The sequence below is a fragment of the Phalaenopsis equestris genome, unplaced genomic scaffold (genome assembly GCF_001263595.1).
Source record: "Phalaenopsis equestris unplaced genomic scaffold, ASM126359v1 Scaffold000411, whole genome shotgun sequence".
Taxonomy (NCBI): Eukaryota; Viridiplantae; Streptophyta; class Magnoliopsida; order Asparagales; family Orchidaceae; genus Phalaenopsis; species Phalaenopsis equestris.
In genome coordinates, this window is record NW_018164852.1 from 899595 (window position 1) to 916064 (window position 16470).

Genomic DNA, 16470 nt, shown 5'->3' on the forward strand with positions numbered 1-16470 from the left:
ATATCCCAACAGCCTATAGATATGCTTTAAAAAGCAAAGCCAACGGGAAGAAGTACAGCTTACAGAAAAAGGGCTACTGTGGCAAGAAAAACAGTTCAAAAAATCATGAAGAGGCTTTGTTCCCACTCAATTTTCATAATCATTAAAAAGATGTAACTTTAAGAATCTATCCTAAATAGATTGTCAGAATTAAGATTCTGACAACAAAAATAGACTCGTTAGATTGGCCAATTGTGGCAGGAAGGTCAGTAAAGAAAAAAAAAAGGTTTTTTTTATCTGTTTTCCTCGCTACAATCTTAGTACCGAAGTTGGAAAAAGTATGTTTTCTAGTGTCCGTAAAGAAATTATGGAAAAAGTAATCATTCTTTGGCCTAAACAAAATCCTTCTATTTTACAGTAGCTTATATTGGTGTAAAACGAACGGTAAAACAAACCATTAGTTAATCAAGCCCTTTGAGAAGATGGAATAGAGAGCACTTATTACTTTTCTGAGGCTAAATAAAATACAAAATCTCTCCAAACTAAATATATTAAAGAAGTAGATGACTCAACGTTCATTCACTAGTTTCACAAGCAAAAAGGTTCTAATGAAGTACCTTCAACTCACGGATCAACTTTCCTTGTGAAGTTTCCCACACCTTTATTGTACAATCCTGAGAACTGCATGAGTTTTAGATCCTCTAGTTATACAAAACACTCATAAATTGAAGTAAAAAATAAAATATCATTTAAGAAAATAAAACTACAATAATTTAATAATTAAATTTATGTTTAGATGTCAGTTTCAAAAAGCATAACCAGATAATCCAAGAAACTGGATAGGAATGCTTCAAATGCTTATTCAAGTATAATATAAAAACAAATTATTAGAGTAATCCAAGTAAACTTGCTGTGATACTACCCATCAAATCTGACGAATTAATCCTAAAGCGCTAATAAGCCAACTAGGAATGTTGTCAAATTTCAATTGTCACAAATTGCAGGAAAAATAGAGTGACAACTGAACCCCTTATCATTTAGACAATTTTATCAGCACTAACAACAAAATTCAAGAACTAAGCACAATAAACTCAATCAAGAAAGTTGGCAAAAATGGAGGGACATGTTGATGCAAATTTACTAATAGAAGTTTACAAAATAGGAAAGGGTTACAGTGACAAAATAGAGCGGAATTGGAAAACTTAGCATGGGTTAAAGGAATAGTCATACTTGGAGAAAAAGTTGCAGAAATGATTTTACAATTTAGTGTTTCTCGGTATGGAAAGAACACCACAGAAAATAACCAAAAGATGAACAAAAGTTTCAGGAAAACGAGAAAAACAAAAGTAATTTCTTAGAAATGGCTTTCTTTATGTTCGCGCATAATTTACATACAAATTAATAGTCAAAATCAAACCATCTGAAGTCATTCAGTTGGTTCTAAAGATAATTAGTTATTTAAAAAAAAAAATTCATAAGGGACTCCTTCAGTTCTCTTTTTGCAAATTTCCCAATGTACATACAAGAAGGCAAGCCCATCCTCGAAAATTTAGACCAAACCGCAAGTTTTAATCATAAAAAAATAAAACTAAATATTATTATAAAAAGCACAGCGGAAAAGTAGAAATGTACCTTGTATATATCACTCCATCACCACCCCACTTAACACATGTCACTGCCAGAGTGTGACCTGTAAGAGAAATAGTGCACCTTCTCAAAGATATATCCCAAATTCGGGCATCCCCATCCTTGCTCGAACTAACAAAACGACGGCATGGAGCTTGTAAGTGTGCAGGTTCCCAAGAAATAGCAGTAATCCACTTTTTGTGACCCTGAGGTACAACAGAGGAAGCAATGTTTAAGAATAAAAAAAGAGTTTACATAATGAAAACTGATAAAAAAAGGGTAAAATTCACAAATAATAATCAACTCCGCTTCAAAAAATAATCCAACCATTCATAATTGATGAATGAGCATACATTCACGCAAGCTTGTCACAAGTTTGTGTCAAAGTGTGGATACATGCACTAAAACAGAGTAGCTTCTACAATATATGGACAACCATCTGAACATATATTAGAAAATTATTTATTTTGAGTAAAAAATAGATGATATTGGAATGAAAATTTGTAAAAGCAGTTAAAGTTACTCAAAAAACATAAATGTCAAGTCCCTAAATGTTGATAGGACAATATTTATGTTAGACAAACAAAAAGCAGATACCCTTGATTTCCTGTCCTTTTGAAAAAAGAATTCAATGAATACTTCGTCTTGCCATGCATGGAAGACTCTTAATGCTGCTTAAAAAAGGAATACTCCAGCAGCTGTCAATGGAGAGCATAAAATGCTTCAATCTCTTAATTTTGGATGTGCTAATAAGGTGTACAATGTATAATTGGCTGTCGAATGGGCAGCTGGTGTTGTAAGCGTTATAACTACCATCTGATTTACCATGGATTGCTAGTTAGGAAACATTATATATTCAAAATATGTCCAGCTTTCATATTTCCTTACTAGGAATATCCAATAAAGTTTATACTGAGTGTTATTAGGTAAGAGAGAGGGTTTTCCCATCATGATAATAAGGCCATGTATTTGGTTTTTCAAGCTGTCTTGTAAACTTTCTATCCAATATTTTTTATTTTTTCTAATTTTTAACATGGTATCAGAGAGGGAAAACTACACCAAAATCCTTCAATGATGAAGCACAGCATAGCCAGCAGAAAAGATAGCCCAACAGGCCAACACGAAAAGTTAGTCCCAATCCAAGTGTTAACTCACCAACAATTTAAGTGGGAAGGAAGGTCCCATTTTCCAAATCACAAGACGCAAACTCAATGGCCACAATTTCATCCAGTATTCACAATTTGTCATGACGCATTTACGTGGGAGAGTTAAGGAAGTTTATTTCACAAAGGTTTATTTCACGTGGGAGAGGTAAGGAAGTTTATTTCACAAAGGTTGCCACACTTCCAATCATCGGAGACCCACAATCCAAGCTATGAAAGTTGGAAAATTGCATAGCATGGTGATGTCGATCAACAAGACGAATGAGATAAAAGAAACTTCATGTATTACAAAACTGCACAAGAGATGATATGCAACAGAAGAAACATAAAAAAAATTAATAAAAAATAAAAAATAAAAATTTTGTAAGTTTTTGAAAACAAGGCAACTCTCCATGACCTAAGGGAAGGTGATCTTCTTTATAACAGCATACTTAAAATAATCTTATTAGAAATGGTACAAGCTTGATATGCTTGAAGACTTTGAAATGGAATTATTCAAAGGGTAGCCAATGTTACCCAGAAAGTCATTAAGAAAGAAAATGTCTACAAGTGTCTACATAGGATTCAACAAGGAGCTTGATCAAGTCCATGGGAGAATCCTGAGTAAGAAAACCTCTTCAAAGCATCCAAAAAGGCCTTCTCGAAAGCCAAAAGAAAAAGTAAGCGGAAAGAAAGTTACATTAGTAGCTAATTATAACTCTAAAAGTTATAATCTTGTGCTTTGTAGCCTTTACTTCTCCAATGACGATCAAAAAAGAAAAAAAATAATATGTAAAACATTGTTGGAAGATTGCACATACCAAAGAAACATCTTGGAAAATTCACAGAAAATCAGTAAACTAGAAACCCACAAGCAATATCTAAGACAAGGATCAATGTGGCAATGTTGATGTCACAACCAAGATTAAAACCTATGGAACCAAGCCCATTCAGCAAGGATCAAATTGATGCTCCATAAGTTACAAAACACCATCTCTTCATTAGCACAAAAGATAATTTTTTTAACTTCTAAGATGTTATAAAAAAAAATGTAGACCTTGGATTATAAAATTAGGTGAATTAGATCACATGACAATAAAAGCATTTATATTTTATAAATACAAACCCTGTAACGAACACCTCTGCTCAGATAGGAGATGGATGGCTCTCTCTTAAATTTGATTGCATTGGACCTATTATTATTACTTAAAAATCTAATATTTAACATTGTCCTCTGAGGCTAAATAGTAATTTGTAGTCCATAAGCAAATTAACTATAGAACTTAACTGTATGATTAGAATTTAATCTAACATATGTTTTACAGATTTTGAATTAAAGAAAATTGATTGAAAATGCTAAGAATTTTGCAAGATTTCATCATCGTGAAAATAAGAATCCAGGAAAACAGTTAAATGGCTAAAGATGCGTGCATGATCTCACAGCCGTGAAAAAAAGAATCCAGGAAAAAGTTTAAAAAATGGCTACCAAGCACTACCCATAATTATCAATCAAGAAATGCCATCATGTTATGGCACTATCAATTAATTCATACGTCACTATTCTATTAAAATTTTAACAAATTTCTTACTGTAAAGTTTGCTAAACATCCAAATATGTTTATAGTTCTTATACAAACCAACTAATGGTGATGGGCCCAAGTGTTGGCCATTTGAAGGGATTAATTGTTAAAAAAATAGCTATGGATTTTTTATTTAGGGGTCATTTGGTCGGATGCAAAAGGAGTGCATTACATTCCTTTTGGATGGCTTTTAGGAATTCAAGCGTTTGGCATGGAGAATTACAAATTTAACAAAAAATAGGAATGAATTTATAAATCATTCCTTGTTTCTATTTCAATGTATTTAAATTTTGATGGATTTGGCCGAATTTCAAACATATGGCTCTATGCAAGGTGTTGTCGGCTGCTACCAATCACAATCACCTCGCCCCACAGTCGGTCGTCGGCCATCTGCCGGCCATCTGCCGCCACCGACCTCCACAACCAACCACAAGTGACTGCCTACTGCTGACAAACACAGCCACCTCCAGCCACAGCCCTCCGGCCACCCACCGTCAACTACTTGCAGTCGGCCACCAGCCACAACCACCTTCTACCACCACTACTGCCATAGGTCACTCCTGTCGTTGGCAACCACCACCAACTACCTCCGGCCATCGCCGGGCCGCGGTGGCCTATGGCAGTAGCGGTGATAGAAGGTGGTTGTGCCTGGCGACGCAAGTGGTGGTGGCCGACGGTGGCAACCACCACCAACCACCTCCGGCCATTGCCACCATGGGCCTCCACCTCAGCAACTGCTGCCACTCACAACCTACAGCCAGTCGTCGGCACCGTCATTAATTTATAAAAGACCTTACATAATTTGAAATACATTATATTTATTTTACTTTGAACCAAACAAAAAAAAATATGAAGTGCATTTATTTTACTTCAAACCAAACAGCTCTAAAATATTTCAAATACAATACATTAATTTTGCATTCCATAAACACCACATTACTTTTTTCAGCCTACCTTATTGATAAAAAGAGGGGTATATAAAGATCATCAAACATAGTGAGTATTTCTCCAACAAAATATCAAATATCATCAAACATTGGCAAAGCTTAAGAATACTAAGAAGTAAAATATAGTGAGTATTTCTCCAACAAAATATTTCAATCAATAATGAAAATTGTTGAAATATTGGAGTAAAGCAGCCTATCTTATTGATAAAAAGAGGGGTAGATAAACCCTATTAAAAGGAGCACTCACAAGGAAAGAGATAAAAATAAAATAAAGAGAAATATAAAAGAAATAAAAATATAATAAAGAGAAATAGGAAAGCAAATAACATATAAAAAAATATGCATATTAATAACGACTAGGGAAAGTCATTATTTTAATATTCCTGTTAAACTTGAATTTGAAGTCCTCGACCAGTGGTCGAGGAAGATTCTTTGTGAGGATATACGCCAGTTGGCCACTGGTGGACACAAAAGGAATACAAATACCCTCGGACTCAAATTTTTCCTTGATAAAGTATTTGTCAATCTCCGCGTGTTTGGTATGATCATGTTAGACCGGGTTGAGGGCAATGCTAATGACGGCCTTATTATCACAGAACAATTGCAGGGGCAGAAGGTCAACATACGTAATTCACGGAGCATGCATGATTTGTAACCAAAGAGCTTCACAGATCCCAAAAGACATGGATCTTAATTCAACTTTAGTACTGCTCAAAGCAACCAGCGACTGCTTTCTGTTTTTCATGTGACAAGTTTTTCCCACACAAATGAGCAGTACCCGGAGGTAGATTGTCGATCATGGACTGATCGAGCCCAATCAGTATCTATATAAACAACAATATAATTAGAGGAGAAAAACAAACTTGAGCCCAGTGTGTCTTTTAAGTGGACATCATAGAGATGGTACTCATAGAGGTCATGCATGAATTGACTTACCATACCAACTACATGACATATGTTGGGGCGTGCAAAGGCAAGATAGATGAGTTTTCCCACAATGCTCTGGTAGCGAGTCTTATTAATAGGAACTGCATTGGGAACATCAGACAAATTTTCATAAGGATCCATTAAGAGAGCCACATGTTTGCACAGAAGTAGATTGTTCTCTGTTAACAAGTCAATCACATATTTGCATTGAGACAGAAAAATGTCCTGAGATGATCGAGCAACTTCCATGCCTAAAAAGTAACGGAGGGATCCCAAGTCCTTTCTTTCAAAGGACATAGCTAGAATGTGTTTCAAAGACTAACGTTGGTAGATTGCTTCCTGTGATCACAATATCGTCGACATAGACGATAAAAATAGTAATCTGGCCAATGAATGAATGTAGGAAAAAGAGAGTGTGATCCGATTGAGTCTGAGTAAAAGCATGAGCCACTATTACCTTTGTGAACTTGCCAAACTAGACCCGTGGGGATTGTTTTAGTCCATAGAGGGACTTTTGCAACCAACACATTTGTCCTGGGGAGGCAGTAGAGTAAAAGCCAGAGGGAAGAGACAGATACACCTTCTTTATAAGATCTTCGTTTAGAAACACATTCTTGACATCAAATTGGAATAGGGGTCAATCCAGATTCACCGAAAGAGATAACAAGACACAAATGGTGTTTAACTTGGCCACCAGAGCACATGTCTCCCCATAGTCAGCTTCGTAAATCTGTGAGTATCCTTGGGCGACCAACCATGCATTGTTGTGTTCAAAGGAGTCATCTGAGTTGAACTTGATACTAAAAATCCATTGACATCCCAATGCTTTTAACTCCGAGAAATATCTACGATATCCCATGTATGGTTAGATTGAAGGACATTCAACTCCTCCATTACTGCAGCTTTCTAGGCCGGATCTGCCAGTGCAACCTCAATAGTAGCTGGGATCTAATAATTCGTCAGGGCAGTAGAAATTTGTAGGTCAACAATAAACAGCAGAAAGAAACATATTTTGTCATGGAATAGAGAGAGCATGCCTGATTACGTACCTTACTCAAGGAACTCACCTCCTCATTTAGGGTAGGAGTGGTGTCGGGGAGGTCGCTAAAAGTGGATTCAAGGTCCTGCAAAAATGTGGCGAGGCTCCAGAGGAGGGGCATCATGACGAGTGCGTCGAGTGTAGACACGAAGAGTGAGAGGAGGAGATAGTGGAACAACAAGAACCGAAGATTCCTCAGTGTCAGGAATAATGGAGAAAACATTCATAGAAGTAGGATAAGGAATACTGTCAAAGAACACTCTCCCCCTCACTCGAGGGCAAGTTAGAAAAATAGGGAATGCTTTCAAAAAAGAAGACATAACACTCACATAGATTTTGTTTACAATGGGATCAAAGCACCGATACCCTTTTTGAGTGGAGGAGTACCTTAGGAAAGACACATTTTATGGATCTAGGATTAAGTTTACTCTGAGTGGGATCAGTGTTCCGAACAAAGACTATGCACCAAAAAATCTTGGGATCTAAAGTAGAGAAAACTCATTGGCAAGAAAGCATGACATCAAGAAGACTAAGGAGATTCAGAAGTTGTGAATTTTAGAGAGAATTATTTATGAAATAGGTGTCAGTCAGTATGGCATCATTCAAAAAATGTTTCGATACATTAGATTGAAACATAATGGAGCGAACAACATTGAAGATATGTCAATTTTTCCTCTCATTTTTCCCATTTTATTGAGTGTTCATCGTGAGCTATGTTGAAAGATGTCCTTATTTACCAAGAATTCACATAAATAGAGTTAAAAAAACTCACAACCATTTTTGATCTGAAGAACCTGAATTAGAGTTTTTAATTGAGAAATGAAAGTATAGAAATTTTGGAAAGTGACAGCAACTTTTGATTTGTTTTTTAAAAAATAGACTCACATCATTTGAGTGTGGTCATCAACAAAGGAACCAACGTTTATTGGTGTAGCTAGTTGTGCGAGAGGGTCCTCATGTGTCACCGTGAATGAGTGAAAAAGGAACGGAAGGTGTGTGTAGAGTGAGTAATGAACCCGATGATATTCAGCTAACTGACATTTGAAACTAGAAAGTCTGCTTAGAAAACTTACAAATATTTTAAATATTGAAAACTAGGATGACTCAAACAATAATATAGCAATATAATAGAGCATTCAATGACTCGATAGAGTCTACAACTACTGAGTGATATGTTCTCATTCTCTATTTTTCTCTTGAAAGTAGTAGAACCCAGCTACCCGCTCAATCACTACTCGAATGATGATCCTGAAAGATACAAACATCATGAGAGAAATGAGCAACACAACTAATGTCATGTGTCAACTTACAGATAAAAGGTTACACATCAATAGTGATACCTATAGCACGGATTTCAGAGTTAGACCGGTCATTAGAATAATAGACCATTTACCATCAATGAAATTATAGGAGTCATCCACAGTTCTGAATGTATCTTTCCAGAACATGGATAGTATGTTGAGAAAGCATCCGAACATGATCTGTGGCACTTGAATCAATGATCCACGGACTAGAGGAAAAATACGTGAGTGTCATAGGAATAGTACCTTGACAGACGTGTGAGGTCGATGGACCAGCAAAGAAATGATTGGACCCAAGTAGCTTGACTAAGTGTTCCATCTGACTTTTCAGAGAGTCAGAGGATTCTGAAATGTTATGGGTAGGAGCCGGTTGAACTGTGGTAGACTCTGATGTCGTAGTAAGATCCTTGACAGTCAAGGATTCGGTCGAGGATTTGTATATCGGTTTTTCGTAGAGCTTCCAACACTTATCACAAGTATGGTTGGATTTGTGATAATTATCACAAGTGAGTTGAATTACCCGAGGGGCTGAGCACAATTAGAGACCAAGGTGGACGATTCAGTTGAAGGGGGGAAGTAACGAGCATGAAAAGTCACCCGCTCCCTTCATGGCGGATTTCAATCAAAGCAATGCGAGAGGAAAAGGATCCCAGCCAAGAATATAGCCCCAAACTTCGTTAAGGTTTTTGTTGAGTATGCAGGATATGAAACATGCAATCATTTTCTAAAATTTTCTGGAAGAGAAAAAGGTCGCAGGAGAGTCTCAAGTGTAGTCGTAGTATAGGTCGTATTTCATTCATACTGCAACATGGTCAGACACCTCATAAAGTTGATCAGAGTTTCCTACATCCAAGTATGTATCACGGACTGTCGTCCAGAGAGAACTAACGAAAGGGAAGAACATATATGAATGACCAATTGACGGTTCCATGGCGTTACTCAGCCACGAAATGACCACGGAGTTCTCTATTTCCCAAGCTCCATGTGTCGGGTCAGTTTATGGAGGTTAAAGGATCATGACTGTGAGATGACTGAATATGCCGTGTCTTTTGATGAATAAGGATATCGCTTGGGACCATTGGAGAAAGTTAATGTCGTTCAGTTTGTGAGTAGTGATCAAGATCTGCACGGGAACGGAGGTTGGAATCAAACCTCTGGTGGAATCAAGAATGCTTTCTGAGGATGGCTCGATGCTGGAGAACTCTACCATGATTCCGACTAACCAAAAGAAATCTGAGACATCGTCAAATTTCAGTTGTAGGTAACCAGCTGTCGGAAACAAAAAAAGATAATCCGAACAACTCTAGGAAAGACAAGCCGTCAAAAAATAAGCAGAGAGGACCAGCAGGGACAGCTAGCAGGAGACTCTGCACCTATAGGGAGAGGACCAGCAGGGACAGCTAGCAGGAGACTCTGCACCTATAGGGAGCCAAAGATGCCAAGGTCGATGGTTGTAGCAGGCAGCAGGGGAGGGACGCGGCTGCGAACTTCAACTGGAAGAGTCGGCGGCTAGCAGTTCTTGCGGAAGACCTCATAGTGAAGGCTAGCAGTGGTTGGGATCTAGACAGTTAGATCCCGACTCTGATACCATGTTGAAATATTGAAATAGAGAGCAGCCAATTTTATTGATAGAAAGAGACGTATATAAACACTATTACAATGAGCACTCATAAGGAAAGAAAAAAAATAGAATAGAGGAAAATACGAAAGCAAATAAAAGAAAACTACATATTAATAACAACTAGAAATAGCGTTATTATTTTAATATTCTATTAAAAATTATATTATATATCAAGTCATATTTATAAGCAACTAGTAACTACTAAGTTACCGCTTTTGGAAGGAAAACGGAGGGGGAAAAGTAAAGAAAAAATTGGGTGGCTATTAATAAAGGAGTTTGAACTACATATTTTGAAGGCTTATGCATTCCAAAACACGTCAATGCCAACCCTAAATTTTGCTTGGTGAAAAATAAAAATGCAAAAATAATAAAATAGAAATACATTAAAAATATTCTAAATTTTGTGCCATTCTTTGGACTTTGGTAGCTAATCTTATATTTAGTTTCTTCTTAGAAATTTTGCCTTAGTTTTTGCCATTGGACCTTTCATTTGATAATTTTGATCCACATAATGTGATGCATCTCTAACATTATAAAATTCATCATTTTTCAATAATTCCAGATGTTGGAGACCATCCAAAATAAATAGCACCACCAGTTATGGATGGGTTGTTATGTTCATAATGATCACAACATAATAGTTAAAACTTCTTTATGAAATAAAAAAAGGTTGACAAATCTTCAAAATTTTTATAACATGATACAAACCCAATTTCAATAAAAAGTTCAAGTTATTAATATTGATAATAGAAGAGATTATTATCACTCTATCAATGGGGAATACCTCTTAAAAGAAGTGGTAATTCACAGAATGTGTCGACACCCCAAACAAAATGAACTAATATATATATATATATATATATATATGAGAAAAGGATATATATATATATATTTCTAAAAATGAAATAGTATTTGAGTCCGGTGGGCCAAAAATACAGCTTCCCCTTTGGCTCGGGCACCTATGATATGGCGTCTGCGCCATGCACCTAATATTCCAAAGCCCCCACGCCACGGTGGGATCGAACCCTTGACCTAATGGGACTTACAATGACCCCGCCACCAACAGGCCAAGGTTTGCGACATATTGAAAGCTCAAAATTGATTGATAAAAAAGAGAGGATACAAAAGTTTTAGTGAGTGGGTACAAAGAGCCCACTCATAAGGATTACAAACGTATTCCCAAAAAAAAAAACAAATCCTAATCATGATGGGTGTAGTCGGTGGACTTACCGCTTCTTCTTCCCCTGAATCTAGGGAGGGAGTCCAGCAACATACTGAGATATGGGTTTCCTCCCGAAAAAATGATACAGTCATCCTGAGAGTTACTAAGAACTGGCATTCATTTCATCTTCCTCTTAGATTTGTAAATCTGTCAATCATCTGTCAGAGGTAATCACGTGTGAACAATAGGTGGATCTTGGATGGAGGTAAACTGCTGATCTGACTCAGCCTGCAACACACCTTGATCCTAACACTTCTCTATAACTTGAGTACCCTCTTATCTCGCAATAGGTGGTTCCAAGACACTTCGGTTAGCATCAGCTACAATAAAATTCGTAGAATTTGTAATCTGAGGAAGAGTTGCCTCAACAACAGTAGGCAGAAGTTGTTGGTCTGGTTAGTGAGGAGTAGCCTTATGAGTCAAATTCTCATTCAACATTTCTGGAAGATAGATTAAAGATTAACAGTGTCTGCTATATTTTCCTCCACATGAATGATATTGTTAGTTATTGCCGATCTCAAATGTGAGTGAAGCTTGAAGCATTTGACAGGGGTGTGCCCAAACAGTTTACAGTGTTTGCAGTAATAGAGTCTTTATTCTGCTATAATTGGCTGTCAATATTCATTGTGAGTAGTACCAAGCCATATTTCGTCCACATCAGGAAGGGTGATATCCCCTTCAACAAGAATTCTTACAACCGAAGGCCTGGTTAGATTGAAGATGGGTGTATCCAATTTCACAGGTCTCCCTTGTGCAGCTCCATAGAGTAGAGGACTTGGTGGTTGAAGTAGTGCAACTTTAGGTCAGGTAGTTTAAACCAGATTGGAGCTATAGGTGGTTCTTGACTAGAGTCAATTTCAGAAGACCACTTAAACAGTTTCATATACTTTCCCTCTATTGTCATAAACTTTTTGGAAAATAATTTGGCATAATCTTCCACTTTAGATAATTGTATCATCACACGCCTCCCATCAAAGAGGCCAACCTTCCAAAGTCCCTTCCAAAGTCCCAACCTTCCAAAGTCCCAATAGTTTGAGATCTTCAAAAGCCTTTCGAACGATTTCCATTTGGGATGTCCCGATTCGAACATCCTAATGAGGGTGAATTTGAACTTGTTAACTAGGTTGGAAACTTCAACATCATAGAAGAATAGAGTTAGTTTGTTACTTTTCCTACCCGTCTTCTTGATAAGATTGCAGTCCTCCTGACCTTCGAATGATTCATAGTAAACCTGAGGGAAAGCCTGATCTAATCTCATAGAGCCAACCATATCAACAAAAGAATCCTTCCTAAAGTCTAAAACTGTAGTAGTCCGTGGTCGAGAATGAGCAATAGCCATGGAAGGGAGTAGTTGAACAGCGACAAGCTCCTGAGTTTCAGTTGTGACTTCAACCGAAACACTTTGTTGCTCGATACGCCGAGCAGGGATGAAGCGACACGTCACAGGAAGGATTGCAACACGACACTGTGCAAGCTGCAGTTCCGTTGCTACCTTCCCAGTGAGGCTAGTGAGACGATCGAGAAAATGACGCGATCGAACCGGAGCTCTTTGCTGCTCAATACGCTGAGCAGGGATCAAGCGGACGTCGCTAGATTGATCACGGCACTGTGCAAGCTACAGTTCCGCCGCTATCTTCCCAGTGAGCTCGTGAGACGATCCAGAAAATGACATGATCTAAAGAATGATATCGAAGAGCGAAGCGAAGCAAACGAGAGGCCGAAGCATGGCGACGCGATCCCCCACCCTTCTTCTTCGAGCAGGAGTTTACGAACCACTGCGGCTACCCGCATCGCCATGGAGTCGCGAAGGGAGGAGTAAACCCTAGCAGAGCAAGACAATGCATCGTGTGTGTGTCGCTATATAATATTATATATATATATATATATCATGTCGTGCACTTCAAAATGCCGTGTAAAGATCCATGAATTGTATCCAACAATTCATATCTCATCCACCATTCTATCCAAATTTTCAGTTGCACAACACTTATATACATACAATACTAATTCTAAAACAAACTTGACACCAAATCTCTACAATGTACAATCTAGGGATATTCTCCAAATAACAAACAGTATAGTGCTATTCACCTATAACAATAAAAAATTCAAAACCTCTACGGATATGAATTTCTTTCAAAATCAACCCTATTATCACAAATCTTCGATTAAAAGGGTGAACCACACCACCAAGAAATATCAACATTAGGAAAAACTTTTACTCCACCTATTATTCTTGATATCCAAGCTTACTATAATATTAGGTCTACTATCATCCCTACTCAAACCTAGCTTAGCTAGAATAATAACTAAAGCCCATATCAGAGAAATACTCAAGGAGAATCTAACAAAGATTTGATTGGTAGCCCTTGGAAAAGAAAACAAAGCAACTACAATCCTCATAAACTAAACTTACATTCTGAATCAAATCTTGAAATCCTTAAAACACCATAAAGTTGTATAAGCAAAACACATGGGCAACAATGAACCTTAAAATAATATAAATCCTCGTATTGCCCAAAATAAGAGTACTTCGTCTCTTACATAGCACCATTCCAAAATATCGTATCCTTTAAAACGTTGTCTAATAAATTTCAAGCATTTGCCACAAGTCTGACTAAAATTCAAATCCCAAGAAATATTCAAGATGCTCTCAACCAAACTTTGTGGAAGTGCTTGTTTTAAAAGAAATATGGGCATTGTCAAGAAACAAAGAGTAGGAAATCACTTAATAACCAAAAGGGAACAACATCACTTGTTTCAAGGAATAATGAATACTCAGAGCACACTGTTGCTGACGGATACACTAAATCTTATGGGATAAACTAAAAAGAAACATTTGTTCATAATGCCAAACTTAATTTGATCCGATATTGTTATCTCTAGCAGCAAACAATGATTGGTCACTACATCATAAACTAAAAAGAAACATTTGTTCATAATGATTTCTCAATGATGACTCAAAACAAGCACTTTCCCATGTTTCAAAAAGTAGGGTAACATTAGTCGGACATGTAAACTTCAAAAATCCCTATACAACCTAAAACAATTTTCACATACCCGGTTTGAGGAATTTACTAAAGTTGAAGAAAAAATACTTACTATTAAGCCAAATCGATCACACAATGTTTTAGTAAAAAACACAGATGAAAAATTGTTTTCATCGCTATATAGGTGGATGACATAATATCGGAGATTATGAAAAGAAAAAAAAAAATAATCTTCTAGCAAAGAATTTGAACTTAAATATTTTGGACAACTCAACTACTTCCTCAGCATGGACGTTACTAGAACACAAAAAAGTTATATGATTGCCAAAGAAACTATTTTCAAAACTTCCTAAAAGAGATGGGAATGTTTGACTCTAAAGTTTTTGCCATTTCGCACACCTTGGATCCACTAAAGAAGTTGCCATTGATGATAAAAGTCCAGATGTAAATAAAGAAGGATATCAAAAGGGTTGTAGAAAAACTCAACTCTCTCTCATGCACAGGACCCAACATTCGGTTCTCAATCAGTATGGTGAGCAACTTCCTGAATAACCAAATAAAGAACATCTAAATGCCATCCATCAATACTTGGCATGCCTAAAGGGAAAGATCAACCACCAATTATGATAACTTCGTAGGGGAAATAAGAGCAGCAAGAAACAACTCCGGTAGCAAGAAGCAAACTTGAAGTATAGTTTCGGGCTATGTTTCTTGGTGTAGGTGAAGAATTTTGACTTAGAAGGTACCTTGAGAAATTAAGAATTTAACTTGAAAAATCCATGCATCTATTACGTGATTATAAAGCTTTCATACTATTGCAAAAAATCTTGCCAACAAGACAAACAAAATATCTTGAAATTTAGAAAAAAATAAAAATTTTGAAATAAATCGACACTTCATCAAAGAGAAATTTAGGGAGGGATCACAAGTCTTTCCTACACACTGCATCCCTTCAAATGACTGGCAAACAGCGGAAGGAACATATTGCTTCAATCTCCTAATTCAAGTATTCAGGCATTAAATGCGGTAATTGGATGCCATGTTAGAAAAGGGATTATGAGTAGAATTTGTCCACCTTTCATATTTTCTTTGAAGAAAGATTCAATAAGGTATGCTAGCTATTAACTAAAAAAGAAAGTTGTTCGGCCACGATAAATAAGGCTTTCCTTGTACTCTAATTTTTTAAGCTGCGGTAAAAAAGTTATTATCATCTGTTCTCTGTATTTTTGATTATCAACAGATACAACTTAGATGAAAAACTGTAAAATCTATACAATGATACTCCAAAAACTTACGTTGCGATTGATTAGAAAACTGCAAACTAATGTTAAGAAAAAATGCCAAATTTATAACTATGAAATAAAATGCATCAAACCGGACCAAAAGGAATTATCATGTAGAACTTACCATAAGTGGATTGCCAGATTGTTTCCCAGTTTGAGGATCCCATAGTAGAAGCTCTCCGGACTTGCTGCCACTCACGAGATGTTTTCCATCTGGCGACCATGCTATAGATAGAACCCAATTTTTATGTCCTAAATAACAAGATAAGCAAATATTCAAGACCCCATACTTTCAAATGAAAAAAATGGTATATAAGACCATTCCAAACTCCTTCATTAATAAAACATAATGAGACTAAATAGAACAATTGATTTTTTTTTTTTCCAGAAACACAAACAACTTCAAAAGCAAGTGCAACTAGAGAAAAGGAGAAAATACCACAGGAATATAAAACAAAGAAAATGCATAAAAGACAATATTTAGCCACAAGCAAATAAGACCTAAACTGTCACATTAACAAAATGCTAACTCTATTTTCTAGTTCATCTTTTCATTCTCATTTCAACCACAACTCATCTTAGCTAGCAAAAACTTAGCTATTGCCCAAGACAAATCCATATAACAAAGCCATTCAAACTGCAGTGTTGTAAAATTAGCTTTTTAAGCCTACATCATATCCTTCTATTACACAAACACTATGTATTGTTTTCATCTTTTCTTTTTTTAACCACCCATCTTTAATTCTAAAAAGTTATGTCCTCATGGATATCACTACAATATTTAAAAAGTCCTAGATTTCATCTAACATGCAT

At 36.6% G+C, this 16470-nt stretch overlaps 1 protein-coding gene across 1 annotated transcript in view; it reads right to left on the bottom strand.

Annotated features, from left to right (window-relative positions):
* LOC110027027 (notchless protein homolog) overlaps positions 1-16470 on the bottom strand; it is a 42806-nt gene that overhangs the window by 7051 nt on the left and 19285 nt on the right. The window contains exons 5-7 of the mRNA XM_020728287.1: positions 15782-15909; positions 1612-1811; positions 597-660 (exon numbers count right to left, since the gene is read on the bottom strand). Of these exons, the coding sequence (XP_020583946.1) occupies positions 597-660; positions 1612-1811; positions 15782-15909 (392 nt within the window). The remainder of the gene's footprint in view (positions 1-596; positions 661-1611; positions 1812-15781; positions 15910-16470) is intronic.